Source organism: Aythya fuligula, chromosome Z (genome assembly GCF_009819795.1).
Source record: "Aythya fuligula isolate bAytFul2 chromosome Z, bAytFul2.pri, whole genome shotgun sequence".
Taxonomy (NCBI): Eukaryota; Metazoa; Chordata; class Aves; order Anseriformes; family Anatidae; genus Aythya; species Aythya fuligula.
In genome coordinates, this window is record NC_045593.1 from 69,273,324 (window position 1) to 69,292,213 (window position 18,890).

Consider the following 18,890-nt stretch of genomic DNA (forward strand, 5'->3'; position numbering starts at 1 on the left):
TACACTAGTTCTGTTTATTTTATCAGACAAAACCAAGAAATTGGATAGAAAATATATGGCAAAAGTAAAGTAGAAAATTGTAATAATGGTAGCTCACGTCAAAGATTTTAGTCCAGTTGCTGGAAAACCGTAGGCGTTGTGTCAGTGGGAGAATTTAAGTTGCTCTGCTTCTAGATATTTTTAACTTGGTGGAGGTGGGTTGTCCTGCTTTTGGCTGGGAACAAGTTAATTTTCCTCCTATTAGCTGGTATGGTGCTGTGTTTAGGATGAGAACAATGCTGATAACACACTGATGTTTTTAGTTGTTGCAGAGCAGTGCTTACACAGAGCAAAGCCCTTTCCAGGTCCTCGTGCTGTCCCACCAGCGAGGAGGCTGGGCGTGCACCAGGAGCTGTGAGGGGACACATCCAGGACAGCTGGCCCAAATGGACCACCAGGATGTCCCGTACCACATGGCATCATGATCAGCAATAAATATAAATACAAAAAGGGAATCTTGTTTTCTTCTGATTCTCTCCCCCATCCCACTGGGCGTGGGTTGAGCAAATGGCTGCGTGGTGCTGAGCTGCATGCCAGGTTAACCCACAGCACGGGGGTAGATTTTGCCCTGAGTGCCTAATGTGGTTTTTAAAGATGAAAGGTGAGAGAATCACAGGCGAGGATAGAAAAGCTGTGGAATGAGCTGGCAGGCAAAGGAAGAATCAATAGGAGAAAGAATAGAAATCTGTAAAAAGTTGCCACATGTAGAGCTATTTAAAATGCAGTTGAAAGGTGAAGTCAAGGTCATCTAACATAAGATGAAGTTCAGGAACAGGATCTTCCCAATGACATCATGATAATTCCCTTCTTGATGCCAAAAATAGTAGTGGTGTTACCCTTCAGCAAGTCTTTTAGTTATTGCATAGAATCACTTGGAGAAGTTGGGTTGTCTTTGTTTCTGCATTTACTTTTATTTCTGCCCTTATTATACCTGTTTCTAGCAATTAAGATTAAATTTTTAAGTTTCTGACAGTTTGGAATTAGTAACTACACGTATCAACAATTCTTTGTACAGCTTTATTTTTAGTGCAGTGTTTCTGGAAAATATTTTCCTAAATCTGTCAAGATGTAAATGACTTGGAAGAATTATCTGCAACTCTTGCTTTTGTTGAAAGGTTTTGGAACCTCTTTATTTATAAATGTAAGCCTTGAGCAAATAATACAACTTTTTTTTTTTTTTGACAGATTGTACAGATGAACAATTACTGTGGTCTTGGCATTGATGCAGAGTTGAGCTTGGACTTCCATCATGCTAGAGAAGAAGAACCAGGGAAATTTAATAGCAGGTAATCCTGGGGGAAAACAGAGGTGAGGGATAAGTGCTGTAGTACAATATAACTTCCAACTTACACTAAGGCTGATAATCTTGCTACAGGTATTCACAAATAACATTGCCTGAGGTAAAGCAGACACAGGGAGGAATTAAAATACCCATGAACTCAGATGCAGAATTTGTTTGGCTTTTCTTTTTTCTTTCTATTCCTTTTTTTTTTTTTCCCCCAAGAGAGAGAGCATCAGAGCAGTTTTTGTAAGCCCTGTCATTATTATTCAGTATACAAAAATTTCAATGTCGAATTCAGTGAAATTTCAAGAAAGTGGAAATATCTGTTATTCAAAGCTTATAACAGGAGGGAAGGCAGTGCTGGTACGTGAATAATAAACACATCATACGTTTCCAACCCTTGCTTAGTGGTGTGTTAGCATCTGCATGCTGGTAATAGTGATTTAGGAAAAAGTCTCTGCATCTCAAGTGAAACAGAGTGATAAAAAAGGTGTGAAGAGAAACCTCCCTCATTCTGGCATGCAGATCAATCAATAAGAGTACTTCTTTTTTTTTTTCATTAATCACTGAAAATGATGAGGAAAAAGAAAAAACACATTTGTTTAATTAAAGAATAGCTCTTTGTAGAAACTGTTCTTGACTGCTCTTTATTCCCCTACATTTGTGAATAAATGTCCTCTAAGTTGTCCCTTGGTTGCCAGAACAAGCTATTACAACTACACAGTATTGCAATCCCAACTACTAAGAATATTTTCTGGCCAGGTATGAGTGTAATAAAGTGAAACCTCGCCTGTCTATCAGTGTAGATGTTGCTCATACACTTTCTAAAAATTGCATAAAGTACTGTTTATGGTATGTAAATTACTATTAGGACAACAGGCACTGTTTTTTATTTTCAGTCCAATGGATTAAAAACAGCATGGGTGATAAGTTTGCATACAGCAGTGCCTGTTTTAGTCCATTAAATTGTTCTGGATTTATTTTTGCAGTGAACATAAGTAAATCAGAGTTATACTCGTTCCTTCGAAATAGACTACTCTGACTTTGCAAGGCTACAGCACTTTAGAAGATGTGTCCTTTACTTATTGACTCAGTATTTAAGAGTTATGCTTGGACATTTGTTTCCCTATGTGCTTTTAATCTCTCAAATCTTTACCAGCCCATAACGTGCAGCATCAGCAGTGTGATGAGCAATGACTCGGTATCGTTCTTGCAGACCTTCTGCAGGTATATTGTTATGGTGCAAGCGTAGTGTTTTTGTGCAGGAAAGAGGGGGTGATTTTTTTATTTTTATTTTTTCAAATCTGAAGGGCTGTATGTTTCTGTGAGTCAAGATATGGGAAAGAGATATGAATTCTGAATTGATACTCAGGTATGGTTTTGCAGGGGACAAACAGGTTGTGCAGCCCAACAGTGCCTATGAAATCGGGGCCTTTCAGAGAGCCATGTTAAAACTGTTGGCTTTCCCCTTTCCCAGGATATACAAGTGCACACTTGCTAGCCAAATTAGCATTTTTTTTTTTCAATAAATTAACTAAGAAGCACGGCTACTTAATGCTAAATGCAACAGCAGCTGGCATATGGACAGGCTGCTCTTGTATGCGGAATGGGAAGTTTCAGGTGGTGGCAACAAAGTCTGCATGTTGCAGAGTCCATTGGAGGAAAACAGGCTTGTGTGTGCTTCTGATTTAAGACCTTAGGCTGGTAAATGTCCTGAAATCTGTGTGCTTTCTGTCCTCATGCTGTAGAGTGTCTTTGCAGGCTCAGGACTCCTTACCTTGGGCTAGCAGATCACAGCGAAGTGATGACTTCCCTGCAGGGAGATCAACACCAAACTTGCACCACAGAGCAGGCAGAAGCAGTGTATGTTTTGGCAGTGGTGGTTTCTCATTGTTGAGTGCCAGGCATTATGATTTTTATTTTTTACAATATAAAGCTAAAGATCAGGGCATCTGCCTTTATTCCTCAGTTGTTGTGAGGTCCTGGAACAGTCTTTAGAATTGCCTGTTAGGGAAGAGATCACATTCCTTTGTGTCATCCAAAATTGGCAGGATGTTTCTGTGACAGGCATTCTCATGGCTGTAAGATTAGGCAGAGAAAATACTTTGCACAATTTAATGCAATTTTAAAATTGTCTTTTGAGGATACAAAACTCCTCTTGGTGGGGGAAGGTTTGAAAGTATTGATTGTTTGATTTGTCAGTTCTGGATTTTAAAGTGCTGCAACAGCTGGTGTGTCTAAATTAGTTTTTTCTATGTTGGGGGTGTTGAAAGGGAGTCTAGTAAAGTTTGTTCCCTGTCAGTAGGGAACAAACCTTAATAAAATCACCCAAACAGAGGCTGATTATTGGCTTTTGCAGTGGTGACATCCCCTAGGTAGGATTATTAAATTGCAAGACTAGATGAAAAGTGCTCACCTTGTTTTCTTTGATCTGCTTTCCGTACTCTGTGATGCAATTCTGAATGCCAACTCCCTTTCAAGAGATGTTTCCTAGTAGTTTATTAATGATCATGGGAAACAGCAGTTCATCTAAAAATGCCTGCTGGCACACAGAGTTCTTACCCAGCACCTGTAAATAAAAGAGTTCCCCAAACTTACCCTCCTGCGTATGCAGCAGTGGCAGGAACTGTTAAGAATCTGGCTTTTTGCATCAGCTCACTTGGCTTCTTAGTGCCTCCTGAAACCTGGTTTCTTTATTTTGATTTTGTGAAAGCCTGGAGAGTGCTTATGGATGGGTCTTGCTTTCTCTGACCACAAGAGATTCTTGCTGCTTGGGCAACAACCACAGAGACGGTTCAACTTACAGCATAGTTGATGGTTTGGTGTCTCCCTGAGTCTATGCAGACTTAGTCATGGGCTCGTTAAAAGAAAAGGGTGTTTTTCAGTTTGGTCTTTCAAGAACAAACACAGGATTGCGATGCTTGAAAACAGCTGTTTACCTTCGTAGTCCATAAAACTGGTCCTATATAGGATCACCTTTTAACTTTATCTGTTCTGACTTACTCAATTAGCTAAACTGCAGTGTCAGTCCAAGCTTTTGAATGCCTTTCTGGTAGGGTGTAGCTTTATGGGTTTGGCCAGTGGGGCATTAAGTAGTATGTTGGCTATATTTGTAGTGCATCGTTTGTAGAAAAACGAACTGATGGGTGATTCCTGGGCTGTGTAGGTCAAGTCCCCACACTGGTCTGATGTAGTAGGATGTTACTTTGATATCCGTGCTCTAGAGAACCTTCCAAATAATTCTGGGATGACATCATGGTGCAAGTGTTGCGGCTGAGCTGCTGTGGAGACTCACGGGCTCCATGGGGACGGATGACCTGCATATAAAGCCCTTCCCTCCTCCTGTCATCCCCGTCAGTCATTCACAGCAGTGACTGCAACGTGAGCCTTGCCTCCAAATCGAAAACTCAAAGTCCTTCAGCACAAATAAGGTGTTGGAGACTGCTTCAAATACTAGTTCTGTGATTCCTGCCTAAGACTACTGTCAGTACAATGTATGTAAACAAGGGTTTGCTTTAGGAAATTATTCATTTTTCTACCAAGTGGGCAAGTTGGTATGTTTTTTGCTACAGCTAGCAATGGACTGACAACTTCCACTAGGACTTTCCCACCAAATCGTGCCATGCCTGACACGTAGATGCACCAAGAAGGGTGGTGCCTCTGTCTAGTAGTGTACGTTCAGAGTTCACCCTTCCAAGCTCAACGAGCTGTTTTACTTGCAAAATCTTCCAGTTGCCTTCACAACCATTAAGTAGGTATTGGCATGATAACATTACAGAACTCAGTTTGTTCTTTTCTGGTCTCGATGTCCTAATAGGATCCATAGCTGAAATGGAATATGTGTGCAAAAATAAGAGTAATAGTATTTGATCTCTGACAGTTTTTACACTTCGTTATGTGTCACAGGGTGCCCTGCCCAATGTATCCTGTGGACCTCAGAGGCCAAATCTTTCTTAGAACTCTTGTGATTCAGAACAGTGTCTGCACTTCTGTCACTGTGTCATACTCTGCTAGTTTCTCAAGGCTTCTCACTTCATGCAACTAAAGTTTGTACTTCTTGAGGATACTTAAAGTATTTTGTTTCCTACCTGTTTTATTTTTCAGTTGCATGTAATGCATTCAAATCAGACTTAGCATAGACACATCTCTTGGTCTTGTCTGGAGTGGAAGCATATATTAAATGGTTATCCCTTGCCTATCATTAATTCAGTGCTGTTTAAAACTGTTGGCACGTAGGATAAATCATTCCCAATGTAATAACTTAAAAGAACTGAACAGTCTCTGTCTGGAGAATTGACCGTAACCCACGTGCTAAGTTGGCTGTCTTCCCCACTAGCATGTCTGCATCATCCAGGCATAATGCTAGGGACATTCTGCAGAGCTGGATTCCAATGACACCCATGTGTTAATAGGGCCAAATAGTCAAAATTCATGCTTTTTCTTTTAAGGTTGTCCTGAAGGCCATGTATCCAAAGGTTACCGTTACAAAAGAAAAGAATATCTGCATTTAACTGGCATTTGTTTACGTAACTCTTCAAATGCTTTAACGTTTCAAGGGATGCCGTAAAATCTTCCTAATATTTTCTTTACTCTAAAATTAGGTGTGTTAGAGCTCTGTCAAAAACTACTAATCATGTTTTTAATTTCTACAGCTGAGTATGGTTAAATGAACTAGCAGTATGTAAAGCCCAGACTCAGGAGGGTTTTCTGCCTTAATTATTCTACCATTGCATGATAAATCAGTTAAAAATGTTTTGTGACATCTCCTACGTCTTAATCAGTAATACAGTTTTTCAGCACAGAAGTTTATTTTTCAAAGAGGTATTGCTTCTCCACATCTCTGCATCTCCCCATGCCTTGGCAGCACAGTTCTTCTAAGTAAAAAGTATATGAAGTAGTTTGTGGCTTATGCTTTGTTTCTGCAATAAAAAATTGAAAAGCTCTTTAAACATACCCACTAGAGGACAATGCTATGCTAGCACATGTTCAATGTAGTACTGTAGTACAAAACAGTACTGTTCTGGGGCTTACCTTTCAGTTACATGATGCTTGTCTGCTCCTAGGTTTCACAACAAAGGAGTTTATGTGAAAGTTGGGCTGCAGAAGATAAGTCATACCAGAAATCTTCACAAAGACATAAAGCTTCAGGTGGATCAGCGAGAGGTGGAGTTGCCAAGTATAGAAGGACTCATTTTTATTAATATACCCAGGTAAAAATGAGAGGAAGGATCTTCTGTAGATGCATGTTTGCATGTATGCATGGGAAAACTGCTTGGTGCTTAAGCATCACTCCTGAAATTAAACAGTCTGGGCTGATAGGTGACTGTTCCTGGGTATTTTTGATTATTGCCAAACTGTGGGTTTGCAACTGTGCCTAAGGAGCCTGGCTCTTGATACCATTTTAACATTGCTTTTCTTATCCTTTGAAAGTCACAATCTCACTCCGAAAAAGGTGGTAGGTACTACCTCGTTCTCCCGGTGCAAGCCCCTGTACATTTGCTATTTCTTATCCTGTGTCCTAACAGTAATTTGGAATGATATCCTCATCAAAGGTACGTGTGGAGTTGGTGATGCTATTACCCAGGGAGCTGTGGAAAACCTGCAGCTCAGGAAGCTGTTGTGGGCGCTGGGGCTGTACTGACACCAGCAGGGAGGTGAAATTGCTGTTCTGTGAGAAAGAATGGCAGTTCTTTCAGAAACCTGCCTTCCTTGAATTTGCTGGTGATGAGTGACTTTTTTTGTTGTTTGTTCAGTAACAGCAGGTCATTAGCGTTGCCATACTACCTTCTTCAAATAGACTCTTAACCTTAAGCTACCTGAGAATTGTGGAGAAGAAAAGATCAGGATTAGCACTGAGCAGTCTGTGCACCAAAAGAATAAGCAAGTGATTTGAGTAAGGAAGGTCAATACTGCATGAAAAGCAATGCCGTGTTAAATTGTCAGAAGCAGTTGAAGCGATTGAAGTGCAGGAACACCTGCTTAACTACTGAGTTCTTTCAAACGGGAAGTACTTATATCAATCCTTCTTTCACCCCTCAAAGATCTGATCAGAAGTTTTTCAGATTTTAGAAAAGCTTTTCTCGCTCTCGCGGTGCAGGAGAGCTAAGCTGTCTCCCTCTCACTGGTGGGGAGCAGAGCGCCCAGCTTTTGAAGTCTGACAGACCAGACATCCCTGGCGGGGTGGTCACTGTGGTGTGTTCTCTGCACAGCTGGGGGTCTGGAGCCGATCTCTGGGGCTCTGACAGCGATGACCGCTTTGAGAAACCACGCATCGACGATGGCCTGCTGGAAGTTGTTGGTGTGACTGGCGTTGTTCACATGGTAAGTTAGCAACCAAGCGAGAACAGAGGAAATGCATTTCCGTGAACGAGTTGAATGAGCCTCCCTGGTAAATACATTTTCTCAGACTCATTTATTTTCATAATAAACAGTACTTTGCAAGTCCACTTGCACCATTGCAAGTGCCTAAAAATAGGCACCAGTGCTAGAGTTACACCACTGTTTGATCAAGCTCTTGTTTTTTTCATGCAAAAATGGTTGCAGATCGTAAAGAGAGTTCATGAGCAACATCAGCTGTCTGTGAGTGAATAAATGTTCAGGAGTTTAGCTGTAACTGGTATGCCCTTCCACAGCCCCCAGCGCCCCTTGTAGCCTGTGTATTAGCCTGCTTTGAAGATCCATATTTAGGTGCCACGTGACAGTAGATGGAAAGGAAACTGAAGAAATCTGTGCTAGGATGGGAAGTATGAGAATTGTGAAGTACTCATTAAAAGAGCATGGGAAAATGCTTGATGCAGGCTTTGAACTAAGGCCTTAAACACACATGCATATATGGTGCATAAATATACATAGATATGGAACACAAATACATGTATGCATAACTACCCTTTATCATGGCATCAAAACCAAATAGTTCATAAGATGAAAGCAATATTTCATTTTAATGTCATAAGAATGCCCACTCTTCACTTAGTATGTGCACACAAAATCTGGACATACTTCAAGGCAACCAAGGCAGAGATGCTTTTTAGAGAGGTATCTTTATAATTATCTGCCACAGGCATTCCAATACCTGTCTCTTAGAATCTGATACTTAATCCAAATGCTACACGAAGCAGATTGTATACCAGTTATGCAAGGAATATTATCGCTCAATCAGTGTAGCTTTCATTCTTCCATGTAGTACGTATTTTTTAAATGGCCTGCTGTTAGCAATGCAGTCCTGTGGAATGATGCGTTATTTTTGTCTTTTCTTCGTATTTGTTTCACTGTTTTAAGAAATCTGTGCTGAAAAAGTATATGTGGTCAGGTAACTAGAGACAACAAATCCATACAACCACCAAAAATGGAAAGGTGGGTACTTAAAATTGTTTGTGCAGCTCAACCTTTGGTGTCAGCCAACTTCACGGTTTTGCAATTTAGTTCTTTTAAGGAAGATAAACATAAATTTTTCCACTAGGAGAAGTAGTTTCGTAGAGATCCTTGAAAGTTTTGTTTTGTTAGAAGCACCAAGGAATGAACATACTGCTTCAGAATATAAACATTAACAAACTGATGCTCTTGTGATTTTGTATTAAGATTTTTACCTGTATGTTTGATATGTGCACATGTTCCCCAAGACAATTTTTAGCAGCAGAGTTGCCGTTGCATCTTTTTTTTTTTTTTTTTTTTTGTGGTTAACGCTGATCCTACTAGCTGAAGATGAATATGGAGTTGGATATTGTAAATCTCTGTCTCCCTGATTTATGATAATGTGCTTTTAGATTTTGGCATTTCACGTGCACCAGAGTCTGTGTGTATAGTTAGTTGTTTTGAAAAAGTGTTTACTATTTTATGGAGGAGGGAAGTAGAAGCAAACATGACTTTGTGAATGCATTCTCCTTTCCCAAAATGAATGTACAAGTGATTCCACTGTGTAAATTATTTCACCTCTGGCAGCTTGCAAGGGGATGTTATGCTTCATGCACTAATTAAATGATTAATTTTGCATCAGTAAAAGCATCCTATGCAGATTTTGCCTAGGCAGTTCTTTAGCTTGAAACTTAAGACATCAGGTAAGAAAAAAACTGTATCCACCCAGTTTAAGGGCAGCTAATATTTGTGCTTCTTTGTTCACTGGGGTGTTTGATAATCCAGGCTTTTACTTCCTAACAGGGTCAAGTCCAAGGTGGTTTTCGATCAGGCATCCGCATAGCCCAGGGCTCGTATTTTCGTGTAACGCTCCTAAAGCCAATTCCAGTTCAAGTTGATGGAGAGCCCTGGATTCAGGCCCCAGGACAGATTATTATTTCTGCTGCTGGACCAAAGGTAATGACTGTAGGTTTGTCTCAGAAATCTGACTTTGTTTCTCCAGTGGATAGTAATATATTATCTTGCTCATCAGTTGTGTTCTGATGCTTAACTTCAAAGGAGCTAGTCAGCACAGTGTCGTAACTGCTGGATAAATACACAGCCTTTTATTCAGAGAATGGTTTGAGGACCCTCTCCACTGGGTCAGATGAGGCTTGTGTTTAAGAAAGTCATCCTCGATAGTCTTGAGCTTCAGCCAAGTGACTTAATTTGCACTCCTGTATTGAGATCTCCAGGCAGTATTGCTTGCTCTGAAATAGATCACAGTTATGGAGCCCATGGTAGCACTGCAGTGTGCAAGGGACCAAACAGCCTGCTGGCTGTGCTGGAAGAGGGACGATCTGTCAGAAAGCAGCAAAGGAAAAAAGTGAATACTGGAGGAGGAAACTCCGAGGGGAAAAAAAAGAGTCTGTGGAGATAACTGATGTCTGTTTTTCCTTGGTCTTTCAGTGTATATACAGAAAAAAAAGACCATCAGCTGCTTAAGAATTAACTTTTGATATTGAAATTGTGAAATAAATGTTTTGCAATGGTTGACTCTGGTGTGCACAAGTCTACAGATTCGTCTGCTACCTTAAGGACACCTTTTTAACTCACAGCAGTTTGTTGCTATGGACAAGACATATCCCTACAAGGAGGGCTACCAGAAAAATAGCCATCACAGATGAAAAATGAGAAAAGAGGGTCATACCTCAGATGTTTGGGAATATGTTAAACTTTGTTCTTTTCCTGCAGGAAATTGTTAAAAAAGAGAGAAAGAAAGAACAAACCTAAGTTGTCCTTCCAGTAAGAAATATTTCTGTCTTTAAGGCTAGTGACTGATAGTGTTACCCGTATGTATGTGTGTGTACATTCATATATATGCACACACATTCTTACACTTCTATATGCATGTACCTACATGCATATGTATATATTTATGTAAAAATCAGTTAATCCTAGCACTTTACAAGGATAGCTGCTTCAGCCAGTAGTGTATTTCAATGTGTTTCAGTTGCAGTTCCAACATTTTGCTCATGTATTAGTTGCCTTAGGTCTGCTTATGTATATCTGACTACAGATATTTGAATTCTCACTCACCTTCTTCAAAAACTTTCCGTTTTAGGTACATATGTTGAAAAAGTCCAAGCAGAAACAGAAAAAAACTGGAAGCCTGAAAGAGATGAGAGTGGATAGCATGGCAGTATCTGAAGGAGGACGCTAAGTGGAGACCTGTGCTCGGAAGCGAAGCAGCACAACTACTGTAGATACTGAGATGGTTCAGTAAAACTGGGTGCAGACAGCTGGTGAAGAAGGGTTGCTTAGGAGCGTGCCTTTCATTGCATTTTAACAGTACCGGGTTCTGCGTGGTCTTTGAAAGATAGTGCCTCATTGTTACAAATAACTATTATGTACCACTTGCCTCATTTGAGATGTTTACTTTGGGTTGCTTTTCCATAAACCGTTTCCCAGTTTTTAATATATATGGAACTGAGGCCAAACAGAGATTCCAAGATGCCGAGATTTCTACATCTGTGTTCGCAAAGACTCTTCCCCTCCTCCCAGCTTTTTCTTTAAGAAAATCATTCCATAGATAAGTTTTGGTGTATCTTTCCATAAATGAAAATGTGTTGTTTTAAATTAATGCTCATAGTAACCTCCAAACCAAAAAAAGGCAAAGACATGAGCTGCTGAGAACTCCTTGGATAAGTCCAAATAACATAGCTGAAACAGTACTACCGTAGAAGAGAAAAAATACAAAACACAGGAGAGATGATTTCTATAAAAGGAGCCCCGTGCACTGGGAAGAAAGAAAGTACTAGAACAGTTGAGTCAAAATATTTCAGAGAGTTTATTTCTACAGCATTTAGACTGTGTGAGTGAAGGGGAAACAGCTTTTAGCGCAGGTTGTCAACTAAAGTTGATAATAGCCTGTTTTAAAGAACATTTGAATTTCAGCAGCTACCACTTTAAAAAATGAACAAAAATACCTGAGGCAGTATTACATTATACTGACTGTTTTCTATTGCTGAGACCATTATCTTTGACACCAGGCTTTGCTTGCCTTTAATTGTGTTATCTCATTTTTGGTATTTGTCAGAGTTGGACTGTTACTTAACAGCAAGTTCAAAGACTAAAAGAATTGTCACTAATTAGTGTAAAACAGGTACCATTTAGTGTTCAGTAAAGTGAATTTGCACAGTGATACAGTAGAGCTGAACTGACATACTGAAGAGTAACTTCACTGAGAAGACTGAGGAGATGTACCATGCATCTAATGTTCTGTAGGCTTCAGAAAACTGGGGATGTGATAGCAGTCATGAAAACTCACTGATCTAGCCAGCCTTCTTGGGTCTCCTGTGGGTGGTGCTAGCAGCTGTGGACCCAGGTGACTATTTCATCTCACTGGGATGTGTGTTTGCTCCTCAGAGGTTTCCTCTCTCGTCTCCTGTGAGACTGAGATCGCTTCTCTGTGCTTACCCACCTGCTGAAGACACAGGGATCCAGTAGTTTTCAAGCTACCTGCTGGAGACTGGCACTAGGGCTGATGTGGTGGTCCTGTAATGTGCTACATGCATCTGCTCCCCGTGGCTGCGGTCATGTTGGTCTTCACTGACATCTGACACCTTTACTGACATCAGTGCTGGTTTTGTCTTGCTTTGGTCCTCCAGTGACTAACCTTTCACTGCAGGTCAACATCATAACGAGATGCCCTCTGAGCACAGTTGGCTGTGGAGCAAGGGGCCTGTGTGCTTTTGCCACGTGTGTGCATTGGCTCCCTGGAGCTACTTCAGCTCTGCTGGCACGGATCAGAGTCCACTTAGCTAGCCAGGGTGATAACTTGTCCTCTGTTGCATGGTAGTAACGAACCTGGCTGTGGATGACGTGGATTTGTCACTCAAGTGGCAGCTTCAGGAAGGTTCCTCTTGTTAGCATGTCTAGAAAAACGTCTCCAGCTGCTTCAGGAAACTTCACTATACCTTTGAAACATGCAAAAGCCATTGTCCTGTGTTGGAGACCATTATGTGGTTAGATAGTTCTTGCTGGGTTTGTTGACATCAGTCTGTACTCTGAGCACTGTGCCATCTCCAGCAACATCTGGTCGTTACCTGTGCTTTATATTTTCCAGTTACGGTACAGAAAAGGGTGTGAATGTGGGTACTATAAAACATTCATCTGTAGCATCAGACAGAGCTACACAGCTAAGGCTATAAACAGAGACGTAACAGAGATGGAAAAAGGGCAGCTGCCTGCAGTCTCTCCTTGCTGCCCAGTGATTCCTTCTGTTAACAGGTGCCTACTGTTGTTGTAGAGATGCATTTGGAGGACTCCTCTTTTCACTGGAGCTTGTTATTTCAATTGTAAGTCTAATTTTTAGGAATTATCTTCATGTACTACCACATGGACTACAACTTACCATTATTCACCATGCAAACTAGATTCGTGCTGTGAAGGAAGTAGCATGGACAGTACAGGAGGAGATAGTGTGGACACTCACCTGGTCATTAACCATGGCATTGTCTCAGCTTCAGAACCTGGGCAGCAAGGATTAACTGGAGCTCCTCTGGCATCCTGGTACCAGCGTTGCAAGGAGGAGGGGTGTGCTGTATTTCAGCCTATGCCTTCTCAGGATGAAGCTCACAAATTAGAGAAGAAATCTTAAATACATCGCTGTTTGTAGTTGTCCAGAAAGCCAGAGAAACTGCTTTTTGTCCTTGGGGTAGTTGAAAAACTGGTCTCCTGTATGGTTGCTGACTCAAAGATGGAGAGGAAAACTGCTAACTCTTTATTACAGATAACATGCATAAACTTTCAAGCTTGTTGGTACTGGCTATCTTCTACAGCCCAAGTAAATGAGCCTGTCTGACTCTGTTTTTCAGACAGACATCATCCTGCAGCATGTAACTGACAGTGTTCATGTTCTTGGCTCGTTAAAGGCCTGGCTGTCTGTCTCTGTTGCTCAGAATCTGTTCTCTCAAATCACATGAAACTCTTGGGCCAGAGTATTTTAATCAGAGGGCCTCTCACTGTGACGTGCCCTTCCTTCCATGGGGATTTTCCATACCTGGAGCGCTGTAGGAGCCTGTCTCAGGGTAGCAGTGTGTTAGTAAGGCAACACAGAAATATAAACACGTTCTCCTTGCAACTGTCCAAGGAGATCCTAGTGGAAGATATGGAGGCTTTTAGTTTTCTGTTCTCTTTCCCTTTTTCCATAAACTGACTCCCACGTGTTGTTTGAGTAGATGAGTGCCACACTGGAATGAAAATACATCTTAAGAAAAACACACTTGGCATTTAAGGTCTCTCCACATCATAGAGTGATTTTTAGTACGTTTTGAAGACAAAACAGATTCCTGGGTGGCGGAGATAGGAAAGCTCTTGTAAAGTTTTTAAAAGAAGAAACTCTCTGTTGAATGTCTCTATCAAGACATTCCAGTTTCTTGGTACTGTAGAGGCCAGTATATCAAGGGGATCATACCTGTTTTTTTGGTGTTTGTTTTTTTGGTTGTTTGTTTGTTTTTCTGACATTTTTCTCACACTGATTATCTGCAAAGGCCTAGTATTTTCTTCCACAGGAGTGAGATTTCCTTGAAGAGAGGTGATAAAACTCCCCGCAGTTATTAGGAAACATTTTGATTTAGCCTTCACGTTGAACATAAAACAATGCAGTATACTTCACATCACCACGGGCTGATAGATGATTCTCAGCACTGAGTGGAGAGAGGAGCACTGTGTGGGTAGCTGGTGTTCACACGGCCAAGTGCTTTAAATAAGGCAGTAAGAAAAGTACTGGGAAGGAGGCTCAGTTCTGAACAGACAGCTGTTAATCAACATCAGGGACAGAGAATCAGAAAGCATAACCCACTGACAGGGCAAGACGCAGGCTCGCTGCTATCACCTTCATCCTGCCCTGCCTTCTCAGCTCACCTGCAGACGGTGGCAGGCACACAGAGCAGCACTAGCCTCTTTCGTGATGAGCTCCTGGCTTTTTATTTGGCGTCTTACTACACTTTCCTAGCATGGGGAGAAGAGGGGTCCTGAAAGCCAAGGTTCATTTCAAATATCCCACTGTCACAGACAAGGAAGAAGGTGGTCAGTTGGTTAAAATCTGCTTTGATGGGTGAATACATTACCTCTGCCTTGAATTTAAACCTAAGTTCAAAAGCTTATCCCTGAGATAAAAACACTACTTCAGAAAACTTGCTGTTTTTTCTCCCATGACTTTTAGACTTGATTGGAGTAGTTTAAATTGCTGATGCTTTCGTTGCATTGATTTTTGTATGAAACTGGGTTATATTACCAAAAACACTTTATTTCTATACATCCGTATATGTGTGTGTACATATATGCATATGCGTGTATATGCACACACCCTTAAAATAGTCTTCCTTGTATTTCCATGAAAGGAAATGGTGTGTGGTTTTGTGGCTTTTGCAAAGAGCACTCACTTCTGGATCTTTCTCTCACCAGTCGTGGTCAGAAGGCAGGGCTTGCTTTCTTGCTGGTCCCACCGAGGCTCTCAGCCCACATTTCTGAGGGATGTGTACTTCCCGACATGATAGCAATATAGTCAAAGCACAACTGTGTTTATAGTATCTGCATGTGTACGCTTTGAGCCCCTCTTACTTTTTCTAGGTTTTAATCAAGCCTTAGCGTGTTTAAAATCAATGGCAATGCCTGTTGCAATGTTCTAAAAACTAGAAGCTGCAGCATAGTCAACTTCAAGACTTAGATAAGGAACAAAACTAAGTGAACTGTTCCAGACAATTGCTCATTAATCTTCACAGTTACCCTTTTCAAAGTATTGTGAAGATTACAGTTCTTTAAAGAGCAAATAATGTCCTGTGTCAATAATGGTCTGATTATCAGCTCTGTGGAATCGCTGAGCAGCCAGGTGTGCGCGTTACCTTGCAGCAGCCTGCTGGCATGTAACCACCTCATTTCCAAATGAAGCCTCATTCTGAGGGAGGAGAATGTCAGATGAACTTCTGCAACACCTAAAAAGGACTTACGTTGGAGACAGAACAGATGCAGCTGCATGGGTGTTTTGTAGTGTGCTCTGACTGTGTGTGCAGGTACGGTGTGTGTTGCATGGCCACCTGCCCGTGCTCCAGCACTGAAACTTGAGGGTGCGCTGGCGTTGTGCCCTTGAGGAAGCTGGCAGGAGATAGGTGTCTCTCGATCTGCACCACGTACCTCTCCCTTGCTGCCTTGGCATGAACTCTGCATTTTCCTCTCCTGCTAGGCTGCCTTCCTGCCCTTTGGGCCCAACCTTTATACTGACACTGGTAACAAAGGCGTGAGTGAGCTGGTTAAAGAAAAAAAAAAAAAGGCTGGTGATGTTGTGCAGAGGGCAGGGAATGGAGATCCTGGTCTAAAACTCCACGCTAGCTATTGGCCTTTAAGCTGTTTATTGATTTCTGCTTCAGCTTCTACTTCAGCCATTTTTGCAGCTGTGCGGCAAACATTCAGCAACTACTGACATGCCTGGGATTCGTGGTGGCAGCACTGCCTCCGTTTTCAGCCCTTGACCTTGTATTCATCAGTGCATGTATCACTTCACAGACTTTTTGCACTTAACAGTAAAAGCAGGTTGGATAGTTTTAGGGTGTGGCAAAATTGCAATGTTTGTACTTTTTTTGTAAATATGGGGATGATTCTACAGATATAAAAATGCACTTTCAGGTAATGATGAACACAAGTTTGTAGAATGCAACTGTTTAATGTTTCAAGAGTTTCTCTGACTTGCAGTGTTCCTTGATCCCCAGCTCTGATACTGTGTTTTCAAAAGCTCTGCTTGGGAATGGGAGGTGGTGTCTTCCCCACATCGCAGTATGTATTTATATCTGACTGACTGAAAGTTCACATGTATTTTTAAACAATTACGAATTGGCTGCTATTCTAAGATTTAGGCTTCTTAGTCTGATTTTATAATGCTTTAGAGTAATGTTAAAGTTTATTTATAATGTCAACATTTACTGACTTGACACTTGGCTTGTAGAAGAAGTCCAGCTCAAAGCCTTTGTTCCTTTGCTACTTACTGTATTCTTGAACAGTGTAGCCATTGTAAGTATGGAATGCAGTGAAACAAATGCAATGTATTAGTCTTAACACGCAGTTAGACCAGCAGTTTCAATGTTTACAGGACAGTGACTATTGATTGTAAACCTGTACATGTCAGTTGAAACAGTGCATTCCCTTCCTGCATTCTGGAAGCGCTGTTTCTGCTTCCCATGACAATTAATAAAATAATTGCCTTCCGGTTTAGCCTCCTAGCTATGTCCCTGTAGAAAAATTTAAATGTGGATTATGACTTTTCTGCCATTGATTCGTAGGGCAGACTTTGTACTGACACAGGTGTTGTTATTGAATGTGTTTTCAAAAAGATTGACTTTATTTTTTGTGAAGATAATTTATCAGAGTGTTTTATAAGCAATTCAGTGTTGTTAAAAGGTTGTTCTGAAGTCTTGAAATAAATGTATGTAGATATCAAAGATGTATCCCAAAGCAAAGTATTTTTAGTAGGACACTTACTGGTGTAGTTACTCCTCTGAGCTCTTCTCGCAACACACCCTTTGGCTCAAGTGTGTTATTTAGGAGAAGACTTGATTTCGGAAGACGTGGCTTCATTTACGTTGTGTGTATCCCGTATCACACTTCTGGCAGCAACTCCAAACGTAAACACCAGCTATCGAAGGCTGAACTTTTCCCGATACAAACCACTGTCAGATAAGGAGTAGAGAGCCTGCCCTTGTGCTTGACAGCAGGAATGCTACATGTCTGGTGACTGTCTGGCCCTTCGAGACATCTCTCGCTGTCCACAGGATATGCCACAATTTGGTCCTTTTGCTTTCTGAAGGAAATAAGGCATAAATCAGGCGCGTCCCTGTGTCAAACAGTTACAGCTTGCCTTGCCATGGCATCCCTTTCTTTGTGCTGCTGACCTTGCCAAATTGGGTAGCAAGAGGTGCTTGAAGAATTACTGAGTATTTATTGTGTACTTTTAGGTGCTTATGATGCCTTCACTGCTATTTTAAAAGAAAATTGTGGGGATCTGTATCATAGCAATAGCTGTATAACTCCAGCTTTCTGAACATGCCAAAAGCAAGTAATCCTTGAGATAGTTTAATTATCAATGGTGTAGATAGTAGCAATCAATACCTTGAATAAGCTGCAAGTTCTAATTAATAGGAGTATCTCTGCTTTGAATGCAAAGCATCACAGAAGTTGTCATGTAGTGTAGATTTCAGTGTCCCTCCTACTTATAAACCACTCATCACGTGTTAACTCTTCTCAAACTACAGCTTAAGTAACTGTGGTTTTCACCTCTGGTTAAATAAGCCAACTTCAAGCAGTTTTTCAATGAGTGTTTTAATATCAAGATACTCTAAGATGTTTTACAGCATTTTTGTGAATCTTCTAATACATCATTAATAAATCAACTTGGCCCATCAAGCTAAGGTAAGCTGACCACCAAACAGTTTAGCTGTTGTCTCGTGCCTATTCTTTGTGCACCTGCCTAAATAATACTGAGAAAACAAAGTGTAAGCATAAGCATTCAAGTGCTCGAAAGCCTTCCACATTGTGTGCCTCAAACTAGTAATGCATTTTCACATTTACTTGTGCATTGGTTCAAGAAACAGGGTTTTGATGATGTAACTTGTTTCTCAGTGTCTGCCTTGCAAATCACTATGCTGTGGTAATTTGTCTACAAATAGCATACCTAATCTACTAATTGGTTTAAAAAAAAAAAAAAAAAGTAATTTATAGAAGATGGACCTTCCTCATATATTTAAACATCTGTTTGTCCTTGGGTTGTGTTTGGAGAACAATTCTGTATATATTTGGCAATATGTTTGTGTTTAATTTGACTGTACATTTTGCACTGATTTGAAATTCTGTATTCTAAGTATTATTTACAAGTTCCAGAGATCTATAACTAGGATTTGTCTGTGAAAAAATACAGTATCTGTTCCACCCTGTTTGTCTGTGGAGTAGCTGTGCTTCTTTGAAGATGGTGAAGTACACTTGGTGGGAGGGAAACGTGCCTGGTTTCCAGCGGGCGCTGCTTGGGTTAAGCGTTCTGCAGCCTCGCTGTGTGAGGCCGGGTTGTGCTCCAGGCTGGGTGGCGGGAGGGTGGCTGCGTTGTAGCAGCCTGGTTCCTTTCTTAGGTTTTAGTTGCTACAATGATGCCCACACTGCTACATGCACACACTCAGCAAGGGTCGAGCACTTCTGG

At 41.0% G+C, this 18,890-nt stretch overlaps 1 protein-coding gene across 3 annotated transcripts in view; it reads left to right on the forward strand.

Moving 5' to 3' along the window:
- DGKQ (diacylglycerol kinase theta) overlaps window positions 1-18,635 on the forward strand; it is an 89,613-nt gene extending 70,978 nt beyond the window's left edge. For all 3 annotated transcript variants that reach the window (XM_032206438.1, XM_032206439.1, XM_032206442.1), the window contains 5 exons: window positions 1,225-1,325; window positions 6,385-6,531; window positions 7,531-7,642; window positions 9,476-9,628; window positions 10,776-18,635. In XM_032206438.1, coding sequence (XP_032062329.1) covers window positions 1,225-1,325; window positions 6,385-6,531; window positions 7,531-7,642; window positions 9,476-9,628; window positions 10,776-10,874 — 612 coding nt within the window. In that variant the 3' untranslated portion in view covers window positions 10,875-18,635. The remainder of the gene's footprint in view (window positions 1-1,224; window positions 1,326-6,384; window positions 6,532-7,530; window positions 7,643-9,475; window positions 9,629-10,775) is intronic.
- Window positions 18,636-18,890: the final 255 nt, after the last annotated feature.